This window comes from Cyprinus carpio, chromosome A5 (genome assembly GCF_018340385.1).
Source record: "Cyprinus carpio isolate SPL01 chromosome A5, ASM1834038v1, whole genome shotgun sequence".
NCBI classification, from domain to species: domain Eukaryota; kingdom Metazoa; phylum Chordata; class Actinopteri; order Cypriniformes; family Cyprinidae; genus Cyprinus; species Cyprinus carpio.
Window position 1 is genome coordinate 4,576,182 of NC_056576.1, and position 19,387 is coordinate 4,595,568.

A 19,387-nucleotide genomic window follows, 5' to 3' on the forward strand; every position below is an offset into this window, starting at 1 on the left:
CTCGAGCAGCCAGGTACTTATAGACTCACAAGGTTAATGAGATGAAAGACCTCGTATCTCTTCTGCTAGATGCACTACTTTTTTCTCTTTTCCCAGCCAAAGTTTAACTCTGAGAGTTTGAGAATCGTCCTGTGAGCTGCAAGCCATCTGAATTCAAAGCACAGTGGATAGTTGCCTTTTTGTGCCTTTAGTTTTGCCTGTGAAGAAAACTGCTTTTCAACTAAGGTATGTTTATCATTCTCAATTATAAGGCGTAATTAAAAATCATAATAAAAAAAACTTGTATTACAAAAAAAAAAAAAAAAAAGAATTATTGCAATTATATATATTTAAATAGCATATTCTGGAATTATGTATTGTGAAAAATTATGGTGTTGTGAAAAAGAAAATTGTTGAAATGATTGCTTCTTAAAATACAACTTTTCAACATATGCTTTATGCAAAAAATAAAAATATATTTATATATTAAAAAAACGAATAGTTTGGAATTCTGATATTGTGAAAAAAGAAAATCATTGAAATGAACCCTAACCCTTGAAATAAAACAAAAGATGCTTCATGCTAAAATTATTTATAACTTTTATATACACAATTTTTTTTCCATAAAGAATCTTTGTAATAAGATATTACTATATATATATATATATATAATATATATATATATATATATATATATATATATAGATATATTATATATATATCTATTAATACAACTTGTCAATAATAAAATTATATCATATATATATATTATATATATATATATATATATATATTTAAATTATACATATCTTTTAAAAAATGAATCTGGAATTTTGCAATAGTTATTAGTTGTGGTTTATTATTTTCCAAAAGTAGGTTATTTTAAATATTTTTCAAGCTTAAGGTTCACATGTTTCTTTTTAAAGTCTTAACTGAAAAGAAATAACATCAGAAACAAGAAAACAATCAAAGTCAATCTTTTGACGGTGAACTTGGATCAAAATCGAGTTTGAAGGCAAAAGCGAAATGACAGTTCTCTCCCAGTTTATCTTTGTGTATTTTCGCGAGCGGCTGGGATCTGTCAGCGTGAGAAGGAGAGAGAGGGAGGGCAAACACAGGCGACACAAAAGCCAACATTATTCCCTCGTGGATCCATGCTGCATCCAGCCATGAATGGAGCATTGAAAAACATAATATTGGTGACTAGATTAATTTTCAGGCCTTCACAACTGCACCATTTTGCCTGCAGGCTCGCGTTAGAAAGTTCTCAGCGGCTAATCGTGTGCACAATCTGAGCGTCAGAGTTTTAGTTCTTCAAATGCAAGCAGATCAGAAACTGCATGCGAATGGGCAGTGGATTTGTTTCTCGGCCGAAGAGAAGTAGAGGTTTCAATTCAATTTGGCTTGCCTTATATGCTCGTTGCGAGGTTTCTGACTTTTTGAGGCACCTGAAGAAGAGAAAAAACACAAATAAGACCTTTTACAATATTCAGTTTATTTTGTTTTTGTTGTTTTTTTCGTAGTGAGAATTCTCATTTTTTTTTTTGTTTTTGTTTTAGTCGTTTTGTTGTTTGTTTTTTTTTTTTTTATTTTTTTTTATTGTTTTAAATAAATAATATATATTTTTTTTATTTAAGTTTAGTTTGATTAATTTTTTAAATATTTGATTTCAGTTAAAATTTATTAAATTTTTTATGGGTTTAGTTTTAGTAGTTACCTATAGTTTCAGTTTCAGGTAGTGGGTTTAGTTTAAGTTTCAGTTACCTATAATAACCCTGGGCTGAAGCTCATGTTAATCTGATGTTAGTTCTCACCAGTTTTATTTTAGTATCATTTAGATACTGTTACAGTTTTGGTTAATATTTAGAAATAGATTTTATTTTTATTTTTCTGCTAAAAGTTTTAGTAATTTTGCTGTGTATTTTTGTCATTTTTATTAGTTTTTGTTTTTTAGTTTTATTATTTTTGTTTTGTTTTTTTTTGTTTTTTATTTTTTTTTGTTTTTAATGAGAAATGTTGCCTTCGCAAGTAGCTTTTTTTTTAGTTTAGGTAAAGTTTAGTTTTAGTTAACTACAATAACACTGGGCTGAAGCTCATGTTTATCTGATGCTCACTATAGTGTTATTTTAGTATCATTAAGATGCTGTTATCATAGTTTCTGTTAAAATTTTTATTTCTTTGTTTTATACTTTCATGTTTATTTTAGTTTTAATGATTTTGTTGTGTTTTTGTCGTGTTTTTTTTTTTTTTTTTTTTTTTTTAAATGTCTATATATATATTTTTTTTAATTTTAGTTTTTGTTTTAGTTATTTTCATATATTAAGTTAAACTAAAATGGCAAATGCTGTCATGGAAACTAGCTAAAGTAACCCAGGTTCTCACAGACATAAGGCAAACAAGGCTAAACGCTTTCCATTCTGCCATTCTGCCTCCACGATCGACCCCCTTCCCCTCCCGAGAGGCGCCCCAGCGGTATCAGCGGCTGCCTGAGCGTTCAGGACGGTCCCAGTGACAGATTCACAGGAAGCAGCGTTTAGCCGCTGACGATGGCGACCACAGACAGCAGAAATGTCTTTTTGTGCACCCAAGGCCCGGAATGTTCACTATCTGCGCAGCGGAATATCATATTCTCTCCCCAGAGCCGAGATCCTGAGCCCAATCCCACCATTTACACGCATTCCAGCATAAGGTCAGAAGGGATTTGGGAAAAACAAAAAGAGAAAGAGATTATATGAAATGATCCAGGGATATATACAAAAGATATAGAATGTGTTGCGTTTATAAAACTGATAATAATAAACTGATCATTTTGAATCACCATGAATATGAATTAGTAAAGTTTTCATGTTGACTTTGAAGCCTGGTCTTTTTGCTTTCTGTGTACTAATAGAAGCTTGTGCTTTAAATGTGCTTATGTGCATGAATTTGAACGTTCTTGTCCGGATCCAGAAAAATGGCTCAAACTTGGACATGCAAATCAATCCGAAAACATCCAAAAATGACTTTCACATGCAAAAATACACACAATGCATGACTCTACACTAAAATGCATCACTCATTTATACATAATCACATTCTACTTTACCTCTGGAGCATAAAAACCTCTCTGGATAGCATATGACCAGCAGGCACATGGTCACACAAACGATCGGCCTGCTCTCGTATATCAATACGTGTCAGTTCAGAACTGCCTGCAGGCTGAGCATTTGTTGGTGCTGATGTTGTGAGTGCATGTGTGTTTTTACATAACGTACTATGAGAAGAAGCTGTCCAATCACTGACCAGCAGACTCAGTAGTAGCCTAGTTACTGTACAACTATAGTGAGAATAAGCAACAGTAGAAGACAGAAAAAGAACAAATTGCAAGCAGATAACCGGTTCTTGAGAGGATAAAGCACTCACTGAAGGTGTTTGTATGTGCTGCAGGCGTCCAGCTGCATCTATTCTGCCATGAACAGTCAGCATGTGTCAGACGGTGTGCGCAGATGCTGGAAATCTGCTGCCTGGATCCTCACCTGCCTGCTGGCATCGTTCTTCCTGATCGCATTCACCTGCTTCCTTCCAACCGGTGAGTCAGAGCTTTTTAGATATAAGATATACGCTAGCGGTCAAACGTTTGGAGTAATTAAGTCTCTTCTGCTCACTAAGGCTGCATTTATTTGATCAAAAATACGAACTATTATCAGAAATATAACTGTTTTCAATGTGAATATATTTTAAAATGTAATGTATTGCGGTGAAGTTGTAATTTTTAGCATCATTACTCCAGTCTTCGGTGTCACATGATAATTTATACTTTTATACATCAAGGAAACATTAAATAAAAGTGACAATAAAAACATTTATAATGTTACAAAAGATTTCTATTTCAAATAAATGCTGTTCTTTTGAACTTTCTGTTTATCAAAGTGTCCTAAAATATTTATCATAGTTTCCACAAAAATACTGAAGCTATTTTCAACTGAGATAATCAAAAGAACTGTTTTTAATAATTGAGCACCAATAATAATTGATAATAACTGAGCAGTAAATCAGCATATTAGAGTGATTATATTGTGTGATTTCTGATGGGTTGTGTGGAAATTAAGATTTGAATTACTGGGATTTGTTTCATTGTAATAATTTATTTTTTTGCTAATAGTTATTTGAAATGTTAATAATATTTCACAATATTACAGTTGTGACTGTATTTTTGATCAAATAAATGCAGCTGTGATGAGCAGAAGAGACTTCTTTCAAAAGCATTAAAAACAAATCATATTTATTCCAAACCTTTGACTGGTATTGTATAATATACATCGGAGGTTCAAATGAAACACTTGATTTATAATATAATATAATATAATATAATATAATATAATATAATAAATATAATATAATATAATATAATATAATATAATATAATATAATATAATATAATATAATATAATATAATATATGCAGGTTTTATGAACTCATACTGCATTAAGTATGCATTAAGTACTAAACTTTGAAGCATAACTCAGCCACTATCATTAATGGAACCTCACATCAAGTTTCTTGTTACTTTACAAAGTGTTCACAATATGCGATATATATATCCCATAAATCCCTAGAGTAAAGAGTGGACCAAACCACACCGAACAACCTAGAAACAAAATATAAAAATCAAATTACAAATACAGACCATTTAGAGGGCTCAATAGTCAAGGCTCCTTGTGGGAATTGAACCAGCAAGCTTTCAGTTACCGAGCTTAAGTGTTAACCACCACACTATAGAGTATTAAATCACAGTCTTGAAATGTCTGCTTTAAAGGAACAATAATCGAAATCAAAGTCAACAGCCTCCAGGCTTAATAGATCCTGGTGGAACAAAATAACAAGAGTAATTTATCAGGATGTAAAGCCTACAGCGGGAAATACCCTGTTCATCATAAAACTGTGAAAAGAGAGCTGAACTAAAGACTTAACGAGGACATGGACATCTGAGAAGATGTGTGTGTGTGTGTGTGTGTGTGTGTGTGTCAGAACATTATAGGTAGTTCCCTTTACTGTAGACGACTCGACCCAACTCCCAGCAGATCAATGACTTTCAAAGAATCTTACAAATGATCGGCAGTGACGCAAACGCCAACAAAGATGTGAGATCATGTGTGTACAGTATGTGTCATATTTAAGTTATTTGATGATGATGCTTATAACTGTGTTGATCTTTTCTTTGTGCAGAAGATATCAAACTCCAACAAAGATCAGTTTCCAGTAAGTATCATTTTAAACTAAACCTTTGCATTTCCTGCAACCTTTCATTAACAATTTCCTAGAACCCACACAAAACGCCATAGCAACCGCATAACAACATTCTAAAAACTATCATAGCAACCGCATAACAACATTCTAAAAACAATCATAGCAACCGCATAACAACATTCTAAAAACAGTCATAGCCACCGTGAAGCAACATTCTAAATAACTTGCTACATTGTGGCGTCAAGCCATTTGAAAATGTATAATGTAAAAACTTATGTTTTTAATTTTTATAATAAATTTATTTCAATTACAGTTCAGACTTTGTTTATGAGGCTGAATCGTGAGTTATACACTCAGAATTGTGAAATAAAAAGTCGCAATTACATTTTTTATTTTTTATTCCTCAGAAATGGGCTTCCATAGTGAATAATCACGTAAAAAAAAAAAAAAAGGTTTAACAACTTAAAGTTGTACATAAAACAAGACTGTTGACGTATATTTTACAAGAAAGCTTCAGAATGTAATGTTTAAATATGTTACATGCTCTTGTAATTAGTCATGAAATTTACTAGCAATTTCTAACTTAAATTGTTTCTACACCCAGTTTTTTTCCAAATGCATTTTTTAAACAACTACTTAGCTTATGTGTGTATTAACCCACACGTCTGAAGCGCTATAATGAGAGCGACTAACATTTCAGCGACATACACATTAAAGCAGAAGGCTGTGAATTGACCTAAATGGGATGTGATGCTTTCTTTGTCAGGCGCTGAAATCGAGCACCATTGATTCGTAGTTTCATACAAAAGCACTAGCATTAACAGACCCAGTGAAAGTGTGTCTGAGGAGAGAAGGGAAGGTCACCACAATGTTCTCAACAAACACAAACAAAATAATCTAGGCAACATGTCTAGCAAAACATGTCATTAAATGTTAATTTATAAATATATTAAATATATAAGAGTACATACACTTTAATGAAAGCAGCACTGGAGCTGACCATACTTACATTTGATTAGTCACAGAGAAATAGTGCACTCAAATGCAGGTCTTATTCATTTATTTCAATGTATTATCCACTTCATTTCTCAAAAGTTTTGGGTTCGGTAAGATTTTTAAAAATGTTTTCGAAAAAATAACCAAAAATAATAAATAAATAATGCTCACCAAGACTACACTTATTTTATTTTTTTTAATCAAAAATACAGTAGAAAAATATTATCTAACATTATAACAATTTAAAATAACAGTTTAAATAAATAAAAAAAAATCCCAACAATGTAACACTGTCACCTTTGATCAATTTAATGTGTCCTTGCTGATTGAAAGTATTCATTTCTTTCAAATAATAATAATAATAAATCGTACTAATCCCAAATTTTGAATGGTAGTGTATATACAGTATAATAAATTTATCTTAATAAATAAATAAATATCTATATATATAATATTTGTGTGTGTATATGTGTGTTTATTATACATTAAGTTGAAAGTATATAATAGATAATTTTTTTTAAATAATTATAAAATTTTGTGTGTGTGTGTTTGTTAAAATAATAAATATAATTTTGAAAAAAAAGTTATGATTGATGTGTGTGTGTGTATATTATATATTATATGCACACACCACACACACACACACACAACATACATACACAACACATAACATATGATTATGTGTATACAGTATATATATATATATATATATATATATATATATATATATATATATATAGATGTATATATATATATACACCCATATATATATATAGATATATATATATATATATTATATGTATATATATATATATATATATATATATATATAATATATACACAACACACATGGTACACAGTGAAACTACGAAAAACTAAGGAAAACAAAGAAAAACAAGGAAACTAAGAATTTTTTTTATAGATTGTGCACTATTTACATAATATTTCTAAAACATATCTAAAATAAAAGACTCATTAATGTGTCTCAGAGGTCTAGACTGGTAACAAGTAGAATTACTGCTAATTTGCTCACTATATTTGAGATTCGAGATTCACTGTCTGAATTTGCTCAGTCTGATCAGATTCACAGCACACATCTCAATATCTGATCTTGCATTATGAGAGGTGTGTAATATTGTTCCATACACCATACGTCTGTATCACAGCCTGAGCTGAATTCACAGTCTTTCTTTTTCACCAGTCTAAAATTACAGGAAAATAGATGTAGTAGATATAGAGGGCTGCAGCTATGGAGGGCCAAGAACCTCCTTTCAACAAATAATTTGACCACAATCGTTGTTTGCTCTCTCTCTGACTTTCTCTCTGTTTTTTTTTTTCTTTTTTTCTCACAGCCAACAACACAAATGCTCCAGTGACATCATGGTCTCAAGGTGAGCGTTTTAGCAATTCACTTTCTCACCCTTTCTTACATCTTTGTATAAGAACACACCCTTTTGAGAAAAGTTAAGTTTGCCGTCGCCCATTGGCAGGATCACGGCAGGAACGGATCATAACTGGCACTGATGCACAAGAAAAAAGACAGGTCACTTCCTCTTGCTCAGTTTACACAATCCCTTCTCCACCGCTATGCCATGTCCTCGCTCTCTTTTTGGAGTCATATGTCATATTTAGACTTATTATTGTGCGTTAAGTTGAAGGGGATTAGAGACATTCTTACAGGCTTCATTATATCATTATATTTGAGCCGTGCAACTCTGTAGTTCAACTTGTGTTATTCAGAAACCAGCAGTTTTCATATACACTAGACCAGGACCAAAAAGTCATAAAAGAATTTTCTTCAGACATAATTAACTTTTTTTTGAACATGCACCATATATTATACCATATATTGGATATTATACCATGGTAATACAATTTTATGAATGTATAATAGCATTGTCATGATATTATTTGAAATATCATGTAAATATAAATATGATATAAATATACTGGACTGCGATTTATTTTTATTTAAAGTAAATTATTTGATGTAAATTTGATGGACTTGTATTTATTTTTGTTTATGTTTAATTTCTTTATTGTGATTTGGTGGAACTTGTATTTTTCGTGGAGAATAAAATACATGAAAAAATAAAGATTTTGTATTAATCGAATCGCTCAGTTAAGTTGCAAAATAATTTCCTAAAGTCTTTAAAAAAAAGTTTTCCAAAACTTTGTTGTCTTTCCAAAGACACAGCTCAAAAACACATTAGTTATAATAGTTAACTTAAACTAAAACCATTACTCTGGTACTTTTTATGTACCATAAATAAAAATAAAAATTATAATAAAAACTATACAGACATGTTTTTTTTTTTTTAAATAAATAAAAATAACAAAAACACAACAACATTTGTAAAACTTTAAAATTAAAATGCAAACTGAAAATATAAATATAAATAAAATGCATACTAATTTATACTAAAATGTATACTACTAACTAAATATAAATAAAAACTAATTCAAAATATTAATTAAAATTATAATAGTATCTCAATTATACTAAAATTACATGTGCAAAACAACAAATGACTGAATAAATCTATGAAAGATATATATATATATATATAAAAAATGAAAAGATAATAGATATAAAATAAAATTTTAGATAGCTGCCAAGACAACATATTTTCATTTAGTTTAACTGGATGTAAACTAAAATAACTAAAACTAGAACTGAAATAAAAATTAATTAAAAAAATATAGAGACATGTTTAAAAACTACTAAAAATGACAAAACCAAACAAATACATTTCTAAACCTTTAACTAAAATGAAAAAGAAAATGCAAAATGTACAAATAAAAGCTAATTAAAAATATTTATAACTATAATATTATATCAATTATATCAAAACAACACTGAAACATACATGTACCCTGCATGTTCTAATTACCAGGGTTATTATAGTTAATTAAAACTAAAACGATACAAAATACTGAATGAAACTGAAATAAAAGTTTATGATTTTCATTTAGTTTAACTTGAAAACTAAAGTTAAAAAAGCTCAAACAAATTGAAAATGAAAATGGAAAATATTAAAATAAAAGCTAATTACAATTATTAAGAAAAACTATAAATAGGCATGTCGCAATAATCAATATTTCCACTTATCGCTCAATATATGTACATGACCTCAGTCATTTTTGATGCAATATATCGCCCATTATATTTACTTAAAAATGAATGTCACCATGTTTTTTACATTCCACTTGTGCTTGTGTCTTTTGCAGCTTCTCATACATAACGTACATAATTATAAAATGCTTCTAAAAAAAAGTTTCATCTGCAAATATGTCCTTTTTTAAGGATCTTTTTTGTACTGTAAGTACTTTGTGTTTTTCAGCAATAGTGTGCACCTACTTGTTACTTTGCACTTTCTGTTAGAAAATGTTTATTTGTTATCTATTCAAGCTTTTTAAGGTATCTAACATTCTGATACCTAATTTCCATGATCTAAATATTCTTAAAAATTGAAAGTTTGTTGTCATTTGGAAGTGTGTAGGCCTTCTCGCACTATCATTATGATTATATATTCAGAGGCATAAAATGTCTTTAAAATTACAATAATATTGATTATCGCAATTACTTCTAGGGCAATATATCGCACAACAAAAAGTTGTTATCATGACAGGCCTGACTATAATAGTGTCTCAGTAATACTAAAAGTAATTATGGGCCTCCAGTGCGGCTGGTGAACGGCAGGAGCCCGTGCGAGGGCCGTGTGGAGGTGCTCTATAACAGCACGTGGGGGACGGTGTGCGATGACGACTGGGACATGGTGGACTCCAATGTGGTGTGCCGGCAGCTGGACTGCGGTGTGGCCGTGACTGTGGGCAGCAGCTCCAAATTCGGCCAGGGCTCCGGTCCCATCCTGCTGGACAACGTGGACTGTAAAGGAGGAGAGCTGGACCTCGGTCAGTGTAGGAATCAGGGATGGGGTGTCCATAACTGCTACCACTATGAAGACGTGGCCGTCACCTGTAAAGGTACGTGGAGTGACCCGAGGAAAGCCGCTCAATATACTGAAACATTCAGGCCCTTTTTTCCTGCTTCTGCTTTTGTTTTGATAAGTCCGTTAAAACTGATTTCTTTGCATGGGTTCAAGAAATTATTCATATTAAGATTGATTTATGTGAGATCATGAACTGTTCGTTTCTCACATGCAGGCAATAATGCCATTGAACCTCGAGGCCTGGAGCCCACCCCACCATCCCGTCTGATCTCTGCTTTAAGTAAGTTGCAAAGTTTATTCGGCCCTTTTTTAAGCTTTACATGAGTATATATCCACTTGAAGTTCATTTTTGTGTTTTACATAAACATATTATGAAATGTTAGTATCATCAAACTAATTTTATTAAACAAGAGAAAACAGCACAGAATTCATCTGATACTTATGTTGCTTGTACTGTTGATTTCCCTCCAAAACTGCACAGTGTCTCATTATAATTAGTGTTATATTAATAACAATAAGATTTACTTTTTTATATATTCTTTTCATTTTAGTTAAAGTTCTAGTTTTGTTGTTTTTGTCATTTAAGTAAAGGTATTTGGTGTTAAAAAAAATAAAAAAAATTATTACATTTCTATTATATATTATAAATTTCTATATAAAAGGAATGTTAACAATGACTTTTAAAGAGCTGTCCACTCTAATATACAGTTGTTCCTAAAACCTATCTGACCGTCCTGTGCTGTAGGAGACGGAGCGGTGCGTTTGGCGGGGACCGGGGACCGCTGTCAGGGCCGGGTGGAGATCTACTATCAGGGCAGCTGGGGAACGGTGTGTGATGATGATTGGAGCATGGCAGACGCTGCAGTCGTGTGTCAACAAATCGGCTGCGGACAAGCTGTCGGCGCACCTTCAAATTCCTACTTCGGCTACGGCACGGGACGGATTCTGCTGGACAATGTGAATTGTAATGGGCAGGAGGGAAGCCTGGCCACCTGTTACAGCCTCGGCTGGGGAGTTCACAACTGCGGCCACCATGAGGACGCCGGCGTCATCTGCTCTGGTGGGCTTCTTTCTCCTCTCACTCATTTCACAAAGTAAACTATTTCCTGTGAATGTGCAACACTTCTGATTCTTCAGTCACTAGGTTAATAACTACAGGAAAAAAACAGTGCTTATAAATGTAATATTAATGAAAAATAATATGATTTTAAATACCAGTTTGCAATATCAAGCAGCATAACTGACTGTACAGCTAATATGACTGGAAGTGTATGAAGTATAATAAGATGGATCATCACATCGTGTATGAAGTATTATGATGTGGTTATTTACTTAGCGGGGTCCAACAGAAATGCTTTTATTTTGTCATTTTTTTTTTTTTTTTTGTTTTTTTTTTTTTTTTTTTGTATTTTTTTATGTTATTTATATTTTTTTTTTATTTAAGATTTATTTTTTTTTTTTTTTTTTATTTTAGTCCTTTTTTTCCATATATATTGCTATTTTTTTTAACCCCCCTCCCCAATTAATTTTTTTCATTCTTTTTTTTTTGCTGTTTTATTTAGTATTTTTTTTTGATATTTTTTATATTTTTTTTTTTTTTTGCAGATTTATTTTTTCAGTTTTTATATAGATAGATACAATAAAAATATAAGAAAAAAATATATATAAAAAGATGTATACTGTAGAATAAATATATAGTGGAAAATAATGTGCATGAAGTAAACTGTAGTCTTAAATATTAAGATACACAGGAATGTACAAGAGGCAAATGTGCAAACAGGTTGACACTTTCAGTATGTCAATGTGAGGTAGTGAATGATGAATTGCTTACTGATAAAGTGAATATGTAAGTGGAGACATGAAGATGTTAAGAGGGTGGTTTTGAGTTAGGGCCTGATGGCCTGGGGGAAGAAACTCCTCCTAAGTCTCTCAGTTTTTGACATCAGGCGCAATTTTATTTTGCACTTCCCCCATTAATTTTTCAGTTTTTTTTTTGAAGTTTTATTTAACTAGCGAAATGTCTTTCTTTGGCAGGTTTTCCATCATTTTTGCATTTTGCAACATATTTATTTATTTGCTATTTTATTTAGCATTTTTTCCATAATTATATGGTCAGCATAATCGTTTGAATTTTGTTGTTGTTGTTTATGTTTACATACATTTATTAATTTACTGTAAATTTATTAATGATTTATTTAACTGATTTTCAGTGTGATCTCAGACTTTCAGGCCTGACTGTATGTTAATATTCAATAATAGTGTATTCCTTTGATTGCAGATCTAACTCTCTCTCATATTTCAGGTGCCATTTCCACCATGGTCCCGGTTATCAACACAGAGACTAGAGGCAGAGAGTTCATCGTTCCTGAGAGCACAGCAGGTATAAACACTGCCTATACTGTACATAGGGCATGTAACTTCACCTGTTTTTTTTTCATTATTGCACGGTTAAACTGATAGCCAATCCATTGTTATTAACTGCTGTGCCTGGCCATCTGTCACACACTGCCTGCTACTAGGACCGTCCTGAATAATAAGCCCCTTAAAGCACCAGCAGATGGCGTCCTTTCAAAACATCACTGAGCACAAATATTTTGTGTGTTTTCTTCTTTTTTCATTTTTTTTTTCTCTGTTTTTTCTTCTATTATTGAATGGCAGGAAGGCAGTAGGCATTGTGACTTGTAATGGGGAGTTAGATGGAGCCTCAACAACCAAAGGTAGCAAAGACACAAACATCTCATAAAGCATCCAATAACAATCCATCTATCTATCTATCTATCTATCTATCTATCTATCTATCTATCTATCTATCTATCTATCTATCTATCTATCTTCTATCTATCATCTATCTATCGTTCCATGGTTCTATCTATCTATCTATCTATCTATCTAGCTATTTCTATCTATCTATCTATCTATCTATCTATCTATCTATCTATTATCTATCTATCTATCTATCTATCTATCTATCTATCGTTCCATTGTTCTATCTATCTATCTATCTATCTATCTATCTATCTATCTATCTATCTATCTATCTATCTATCTATCTATCGTTCCATTGTTCTATCTATCTATCTATCTATCTATCTATCTATCTATCTATCTATCTATCTATCTATCTATCTATCTATCTATCTATCTATCTATCGTTCCATTGTTCTATCTATCTATCTATCTATCTATCTATCTGTCTATCTATCTAGATAGATAGATAGCTAATCTAAAAATAAATAAACAAATAAATAAATAAATAAATATGTAATTAGATAGATAGATAGATAGATATGAAATGAACGTTTTGATAGACTGATAGATTGATAGATAGATAGATAGATAGATAGATAGATAGATAGATAGATAGATAGAACAATGTTAGAACGATTAATAGAGTAGATAGATAGATATAGATAGATATAGAATAGATAGATAGATAGATGATAGATAGATAGATAGAGATAGATAGATAGATAGATAGATAGATAGATAGAACATGGAACGTAGATAGATAGATAGATAGATAGATAGATAGATAGATAGATAGATAGAATAATAGATAGATAGAACAATGGAACGATAGAATAGATAGATAGATAGATATGTGACATTACAAATGTGACATTACAAAAGAAGATAGATAGATAGATAGATAGATAGATAGATAGATACAGATGGTAGATAGATAGATAGATGATAGATAGATAGAGATAGATAGATAGATAGATAGATAGATAGATAGATAGAATAGATAGATAGAACAATGTTAGGAAGATAGATAGATAGATAGATAGATAGATAGATAGATAGATAGATAGATAGATAGATAGATAGATAGATAGATAGATAGATAGATAGATAGATAGATAGATAGATAGATAGATAGATAGATAGATAGATAGATAGAACAATAGAACATTAGATAATAGATCAGATAGATAGATGATAGATAGATAGATAGATAGAATAGATAGATAGATAGATAGATAGATAGATAGATAGTGATAGAACAATGGAACGTTACGATAGATAGATAGATAGATAGATAGCATAGATAGATAGATAGATAGATAGATAGACAGATAGACATGGAACAGATAGATATAGACAGATAGATAGATAGATAGAGATATATAGATAGATAGATTAGATAGATAGATAGATAGATAGATAGATAGATAGATAGATAGATAGATAGATAGATAGAAATGTTTCTTTAGCAGCAAATCATCATATTAGAATGATTTCTGAAGATCATGTGACACTGAAAGAAATAAATGACATTTTACAATATATTCACACAGAAAACAGCTATTTGAAATTATAATAATTTTTCAAAATGTGTCTGTTTTTACTGTATTTGTGATCAAACAAATGCAGCCTTGGTGAGCAGAAGAGACCGTTTCAAACACATTTTTTTAAATCTTACCGACCTCAAACGTCTGAACAGCAGTGTATGTTTTCTCAGTTATCTCTCTAACCCTCTTCATCCACGGCTCTTTCAGAGAAGCCGAGCATCCGTTTGGTGAATGGCCTGAACAGCTGTCAGGGCCGAGTGGAAGTCCTCTACTTCACCGTCTGGGGAACGGTCTGTGATGATGACTGGGATATGGACAACGCTCAGGTGGTCTGCAGACAGATGGGATGCGGGCCGCCTCTCGCAGCCAAATCTCTGGCTTACTTCGGCTACGGCTCCGGTCCCATACTGCTGGATAACGTGGACTGCAGTGGCAGTGAGCAAAAGCTGTCCGACTGCTTCAATCTGGGCTGGGGTCAGCATAACTGCGGCCATTATGAAGACGCTGGGGTCATCTGTGAATGTAAGAGAAATATGACATACATTACAGTCTTATAGAACGATCACACAGAAATAAATAGTTTTGAAAAGCCATGCATTTTACATTCATAAACAAGTGCATACTTATTCATGTACATGAACTCATTGATATTTAGAGAAACAATTATTCCAAGAATTTAATGTAAATTAGTTCCATTTTATTTTAATTATTTCAATGAAAATAAACTGAAATCCATACATGTACTGTATTGCTGTATTTCACAGAAACATGTTCAGGGCACATTTCACAGCAAAACCTACTTTTAGGCAAAAAATACACATTTAGGTAGTATAGTGTAGTATAACTATTTGTTCATCAGGTTAAATACAGAATAATGTAAAGTGTAAATATAAAGATATTTTGTATATATTTAGGTTGTATGTTGTAGTGTAACTATTTGTTAATAAGTTTATTTAAAGAATAATTGCTAATTTCTTTAAAATAGAAATTTAAAAGGTATTATACATTCAAAAATATATAATATAAAAATATTTTGTATATACTTTGTTAGGTATTATACATTCAAAAATATATATATATATATTAAGCAAAGAATGATTTCTGAAGCATCATGTGACACTAAAGACTGGAGTAATGATGCTGAAAATTCAGCTTTGCATTACAGGAATACATTATATTTTAAAGTATATTCAAATAGAAAACTTATTTTAAATTGTAATAATATTAAAAAATTATTACTGTTTTTTTTTCTGCATTTTTGATCAAATAAATCTAGCCTTGATGAGCAAAAGAAACGTCTTTAAAAAAACATTAACAATCTTTAAAAAATTTAAATATATACAGTTTATATTACAGTATAGAAACATATTATTAATATTAATTGTATATATGTGTTTGTATATGTGTGTGACAGGTTTGATGAGATAGACAATCCTTCATTCATGAAATTCATGCACTCATTCACAACACCACCATTTATTCACTACGAAAGAACACACACACACACACACACACACACACACACACACACACACACACACACACACACACACACACAATCCTCACTGCAACACAATGTTCTGCTGAACTAAGTCACGTCTTCAGGGCAGTTTTCCTCTGGCACGCGTCCTCTTTTACACACACAAACACACACACATTTGATTCAAGATCAGCATTTGCAGCAAATTTAGACGCATCCTCTGTACGCCAGTCAGCCACGACTACATGAAAAACAAAGAGGTCCGTCGGAGCAAATCATCATCAGCACAGACCGCAGGGGAAGCCGTCCTCCGCACTGGCCACGTGCATCCACTAACACATAAATATATGCATGCATGCATCTAATAGATGAGCGTTTAAGAGAAAGACTAAAACATACACAAGATTAAGGAATGAAAGTACAAGTATTAACCCTAAGAGCGCCTCCATAGATCATGAATGAAAACCACAAGTTAGTGTTTATAAAAGAGTATGTCTAAGTAAAGTAAATCTTTTGTGTTTTCTTTCTTTCAGCACCTTCGGAGTATGTGGTAGTCGGAAGAGACTTTGGCATATGGATGACGGAGAAACCTACTACAAGAGCAACTACAACCGCAACACCAGCGGATGGTGAGAACACCGAATCACACTCGAGTCTAAATGTCCAAAAAGACATTACAGAAACATTCTGTGTTTTTGAGTGAACTATCGCTTTAAAATGAGAACTTATTACAACTTTTCAAAAGCCGCAGAAAACCTGTATATAATTAAACATTTGTTATACCTAAAGTAAAAAAAATTAGTATATATATATATATATATATATATATATATATATTATATATATATATATATATATAATATATATACTTATATATATTTTAATGTACAGACTTCCATAGAAATAAAGGATGCTATGAATCTATTATTTATTTCTAACCATATATACATGTGTGTGTATGTATGTATGTATGTATATATATATATACAGTATATATATATATAAATAAATGTTCTCATATTAAGACAAAATATTAATATACATTGCATAATAATACGTAATATTATGTTCATAATAAAATAATTAGTGCTGTCAAACTATTAATCAAGATTAATCTCATCCAAAATAAAAGTTTGTTTACATAATATATGTATGTGTACTGTGTATATAAATTGTGTATATTTAAATACACACACACAGTATATATTTAAAAAATATTTACATGTATATAAATGTATATATTTATATTCTTATCTTTGATATTATATATAAATATATTTAATGTGTAAACATAACATATTTATCTTAAATATATACATGCATGTTTTTGTATTTATATATACACATAATAAATATACACAGTGTACACATATATAATGTAAACAAAAACTTTTATTTGGGATGCGATTAATCTCGATTAATTGTCTGGCAGCACTAAAAATAATATGCATAATATATGTTTCATCATCTGTGTTTACATTTTGTGAAGTAATGAATATGTGATAGATTTGATAGATTTTGCTATTTAATATTACTAGTTATAATGGGTCTATATCTTTTCAAGAAAAAATATCTGTGAATAAGGTCAGAAAAATAATCTTGTTTTCCCTCTGAATTAAGTTTATTATTCTGACCCCACTGGCAGATTTTCTCTCTCTCTTTTTTTAAGTGTAAACTCGCTTAGATATTAGAATGTTTCGATATTTGTACAGGAAAACAAGACAAAAATATTAAGTAAGAAAATGTTTGAAATAATGTGGAAAATAATAACTGAAAAGGCGAGCATGAATGCTACTCATAAATTTATCATCTTTGACCATCTGTTTTCTGCATACTATGATTTAAGACACACTATTTCTAGTCTGTTTAGGCACACAGCTTATCCCTTTCTTTCTCTTTCTTTCTCTCTTCTCAAGGTACCATCAGGCTCGTAGGGGGCCTGAATCGCTGCGAGGGCCGTGTGGAGATATTCCTGAGAGGAGAATGGGGAACCGTGTGTGATGATGCTTGGGATATTGCAGATGCGAAGGTGGTGTGCAGGCAGATGGGCTGCGGGCTGCCTCGAGCCGCCCAGGTGATGGCCTACTTTGGTCCCGGCCGTGACCCAATCCAGATGGACAATCTGAAGTGCACAGGCAGAGAAGCTACTCTCACTCAGTGCTCTCACATAGCATGGAACGCCCACAACTGTGACCATTCAGAGGATGCCAGCGTCACATGTGAACTCTAATGACTCCGCCCACCACAGGCCACGCCCACAGCAAGCCACACCCACCACCCCAGCCCAGTGAATGCAGTAAAAGAGAGGAAGGGTTTCCAGGACTTTTATAAATTTTGTACATAACACCTCACACCAACCCTGATGAAGAAATTTTAAATATGAAATAATTACTGGGTGTGAAACTGATAAATTATACTGATACTGTTATATAAATAACTGTAATAAATATTATGAATGACATTTTAATTATGCACTTTATAAACTATAAGAATGTGTACACATGGCTGAATAAGTATGCTGAACATATTTTAAACTATTGATACACAGCGGAAACCAAAGTTTTAGCCTGTCATTTTGATTGCAAGCACCAAATTTATTATGCCATACAAAAACTGTACTTCTAGTACTTTCCCGATTATAAAAAGATTTGATTCTTCTGGATCTGTTTAGTGAATGCTAAGAGGAAAACAAAATGTTTTTATTTTAAATATTTAAAGATGGTTGTGTTGCATGTCTTAAAAGTTAAGCGTGTATCTGAATATCTTTGCATTTTGTGGAATGAAAAATAGCTTTCATTATTCAGTCGGAAAAAAACATTTGGCTTGTTCAGAAAAAAATATTCTCAGGTCCATTTTGATTGGGAAAAATAATGGCTTTAATGCAAAAAAATTTGTTCATTTTCTTGTCTTTTTTTTTTTGTTTGATGTTAAGATGTTAAAAATTATTTTAAGATATTTCATATACAATATGTAATTAAAATTTTGATATCCTAAATTTAAAAAAAAAACAAGAAAAAAAAGTAAAGAAAAAGAAGACAATTGATACAATGTTTTTGATGTCAATTTTTTTTTTACTGTACAGACTTTACTATGAAACGTCAATGTTTTTGCCACATGTAAATAAAGTATGTTATGAATCTATTATACATTCTTAACACAGGTGGACTAAAGCTGTTTCTTTTTAATTGAAATATCTATACAATTCTCTTCTTTTTTAAATTGCTCTCTTAAAAAAAAAAAAAAAATCACAAGACACTTTAACAGAGCAGACATGTAGGATATCACAATAAATTCACACAAAAACAAAAAAGTCAGGGAATATTTCATGGAAAATCAAGCTTTTTTTTTTTTTTACAATCTTGGATATGTCACCGATTACCATCAACGTTAATTTATGCATTATTATTTTTGCTGACCTTTTTGTTAGTGTACAATCACATGGAGAATAGTAAAAAAAA

The 19,387-nt window shown here is 31.3% G+C and overlaps 1 protein-coding gene across 1 annotated transcript; it reads left to right on the forward strand.

The window, feature by feature from the left end:
- Positions 1-18,804, forward strand: LOC109095749 (scavenger receptor cysteine-rich domain-containing group B protein-like). Its single transcript, XM_042757303.1, is given in 11 exon segments — positions 1-225; positions 3,406-3,547; positions 5,185-5,217; positions 7,554-7,592; positions 9,886-10,188; positions 10,369-10,434; positions 10,900-11,214; positions 12,457-12,554; positions 14,620-14,971; positions 16,463-16,558; positions 17,846-18,804. Coding segments are annotated over 10 exon segments (1,734 nt in total). The 5' UTR covers positions 1-225; positions 3,406-3,429; the 3' UTR covers positions 18,160-18,804.
- Positions 18,805-19,387: the final 583 nt, after the last annotated feature.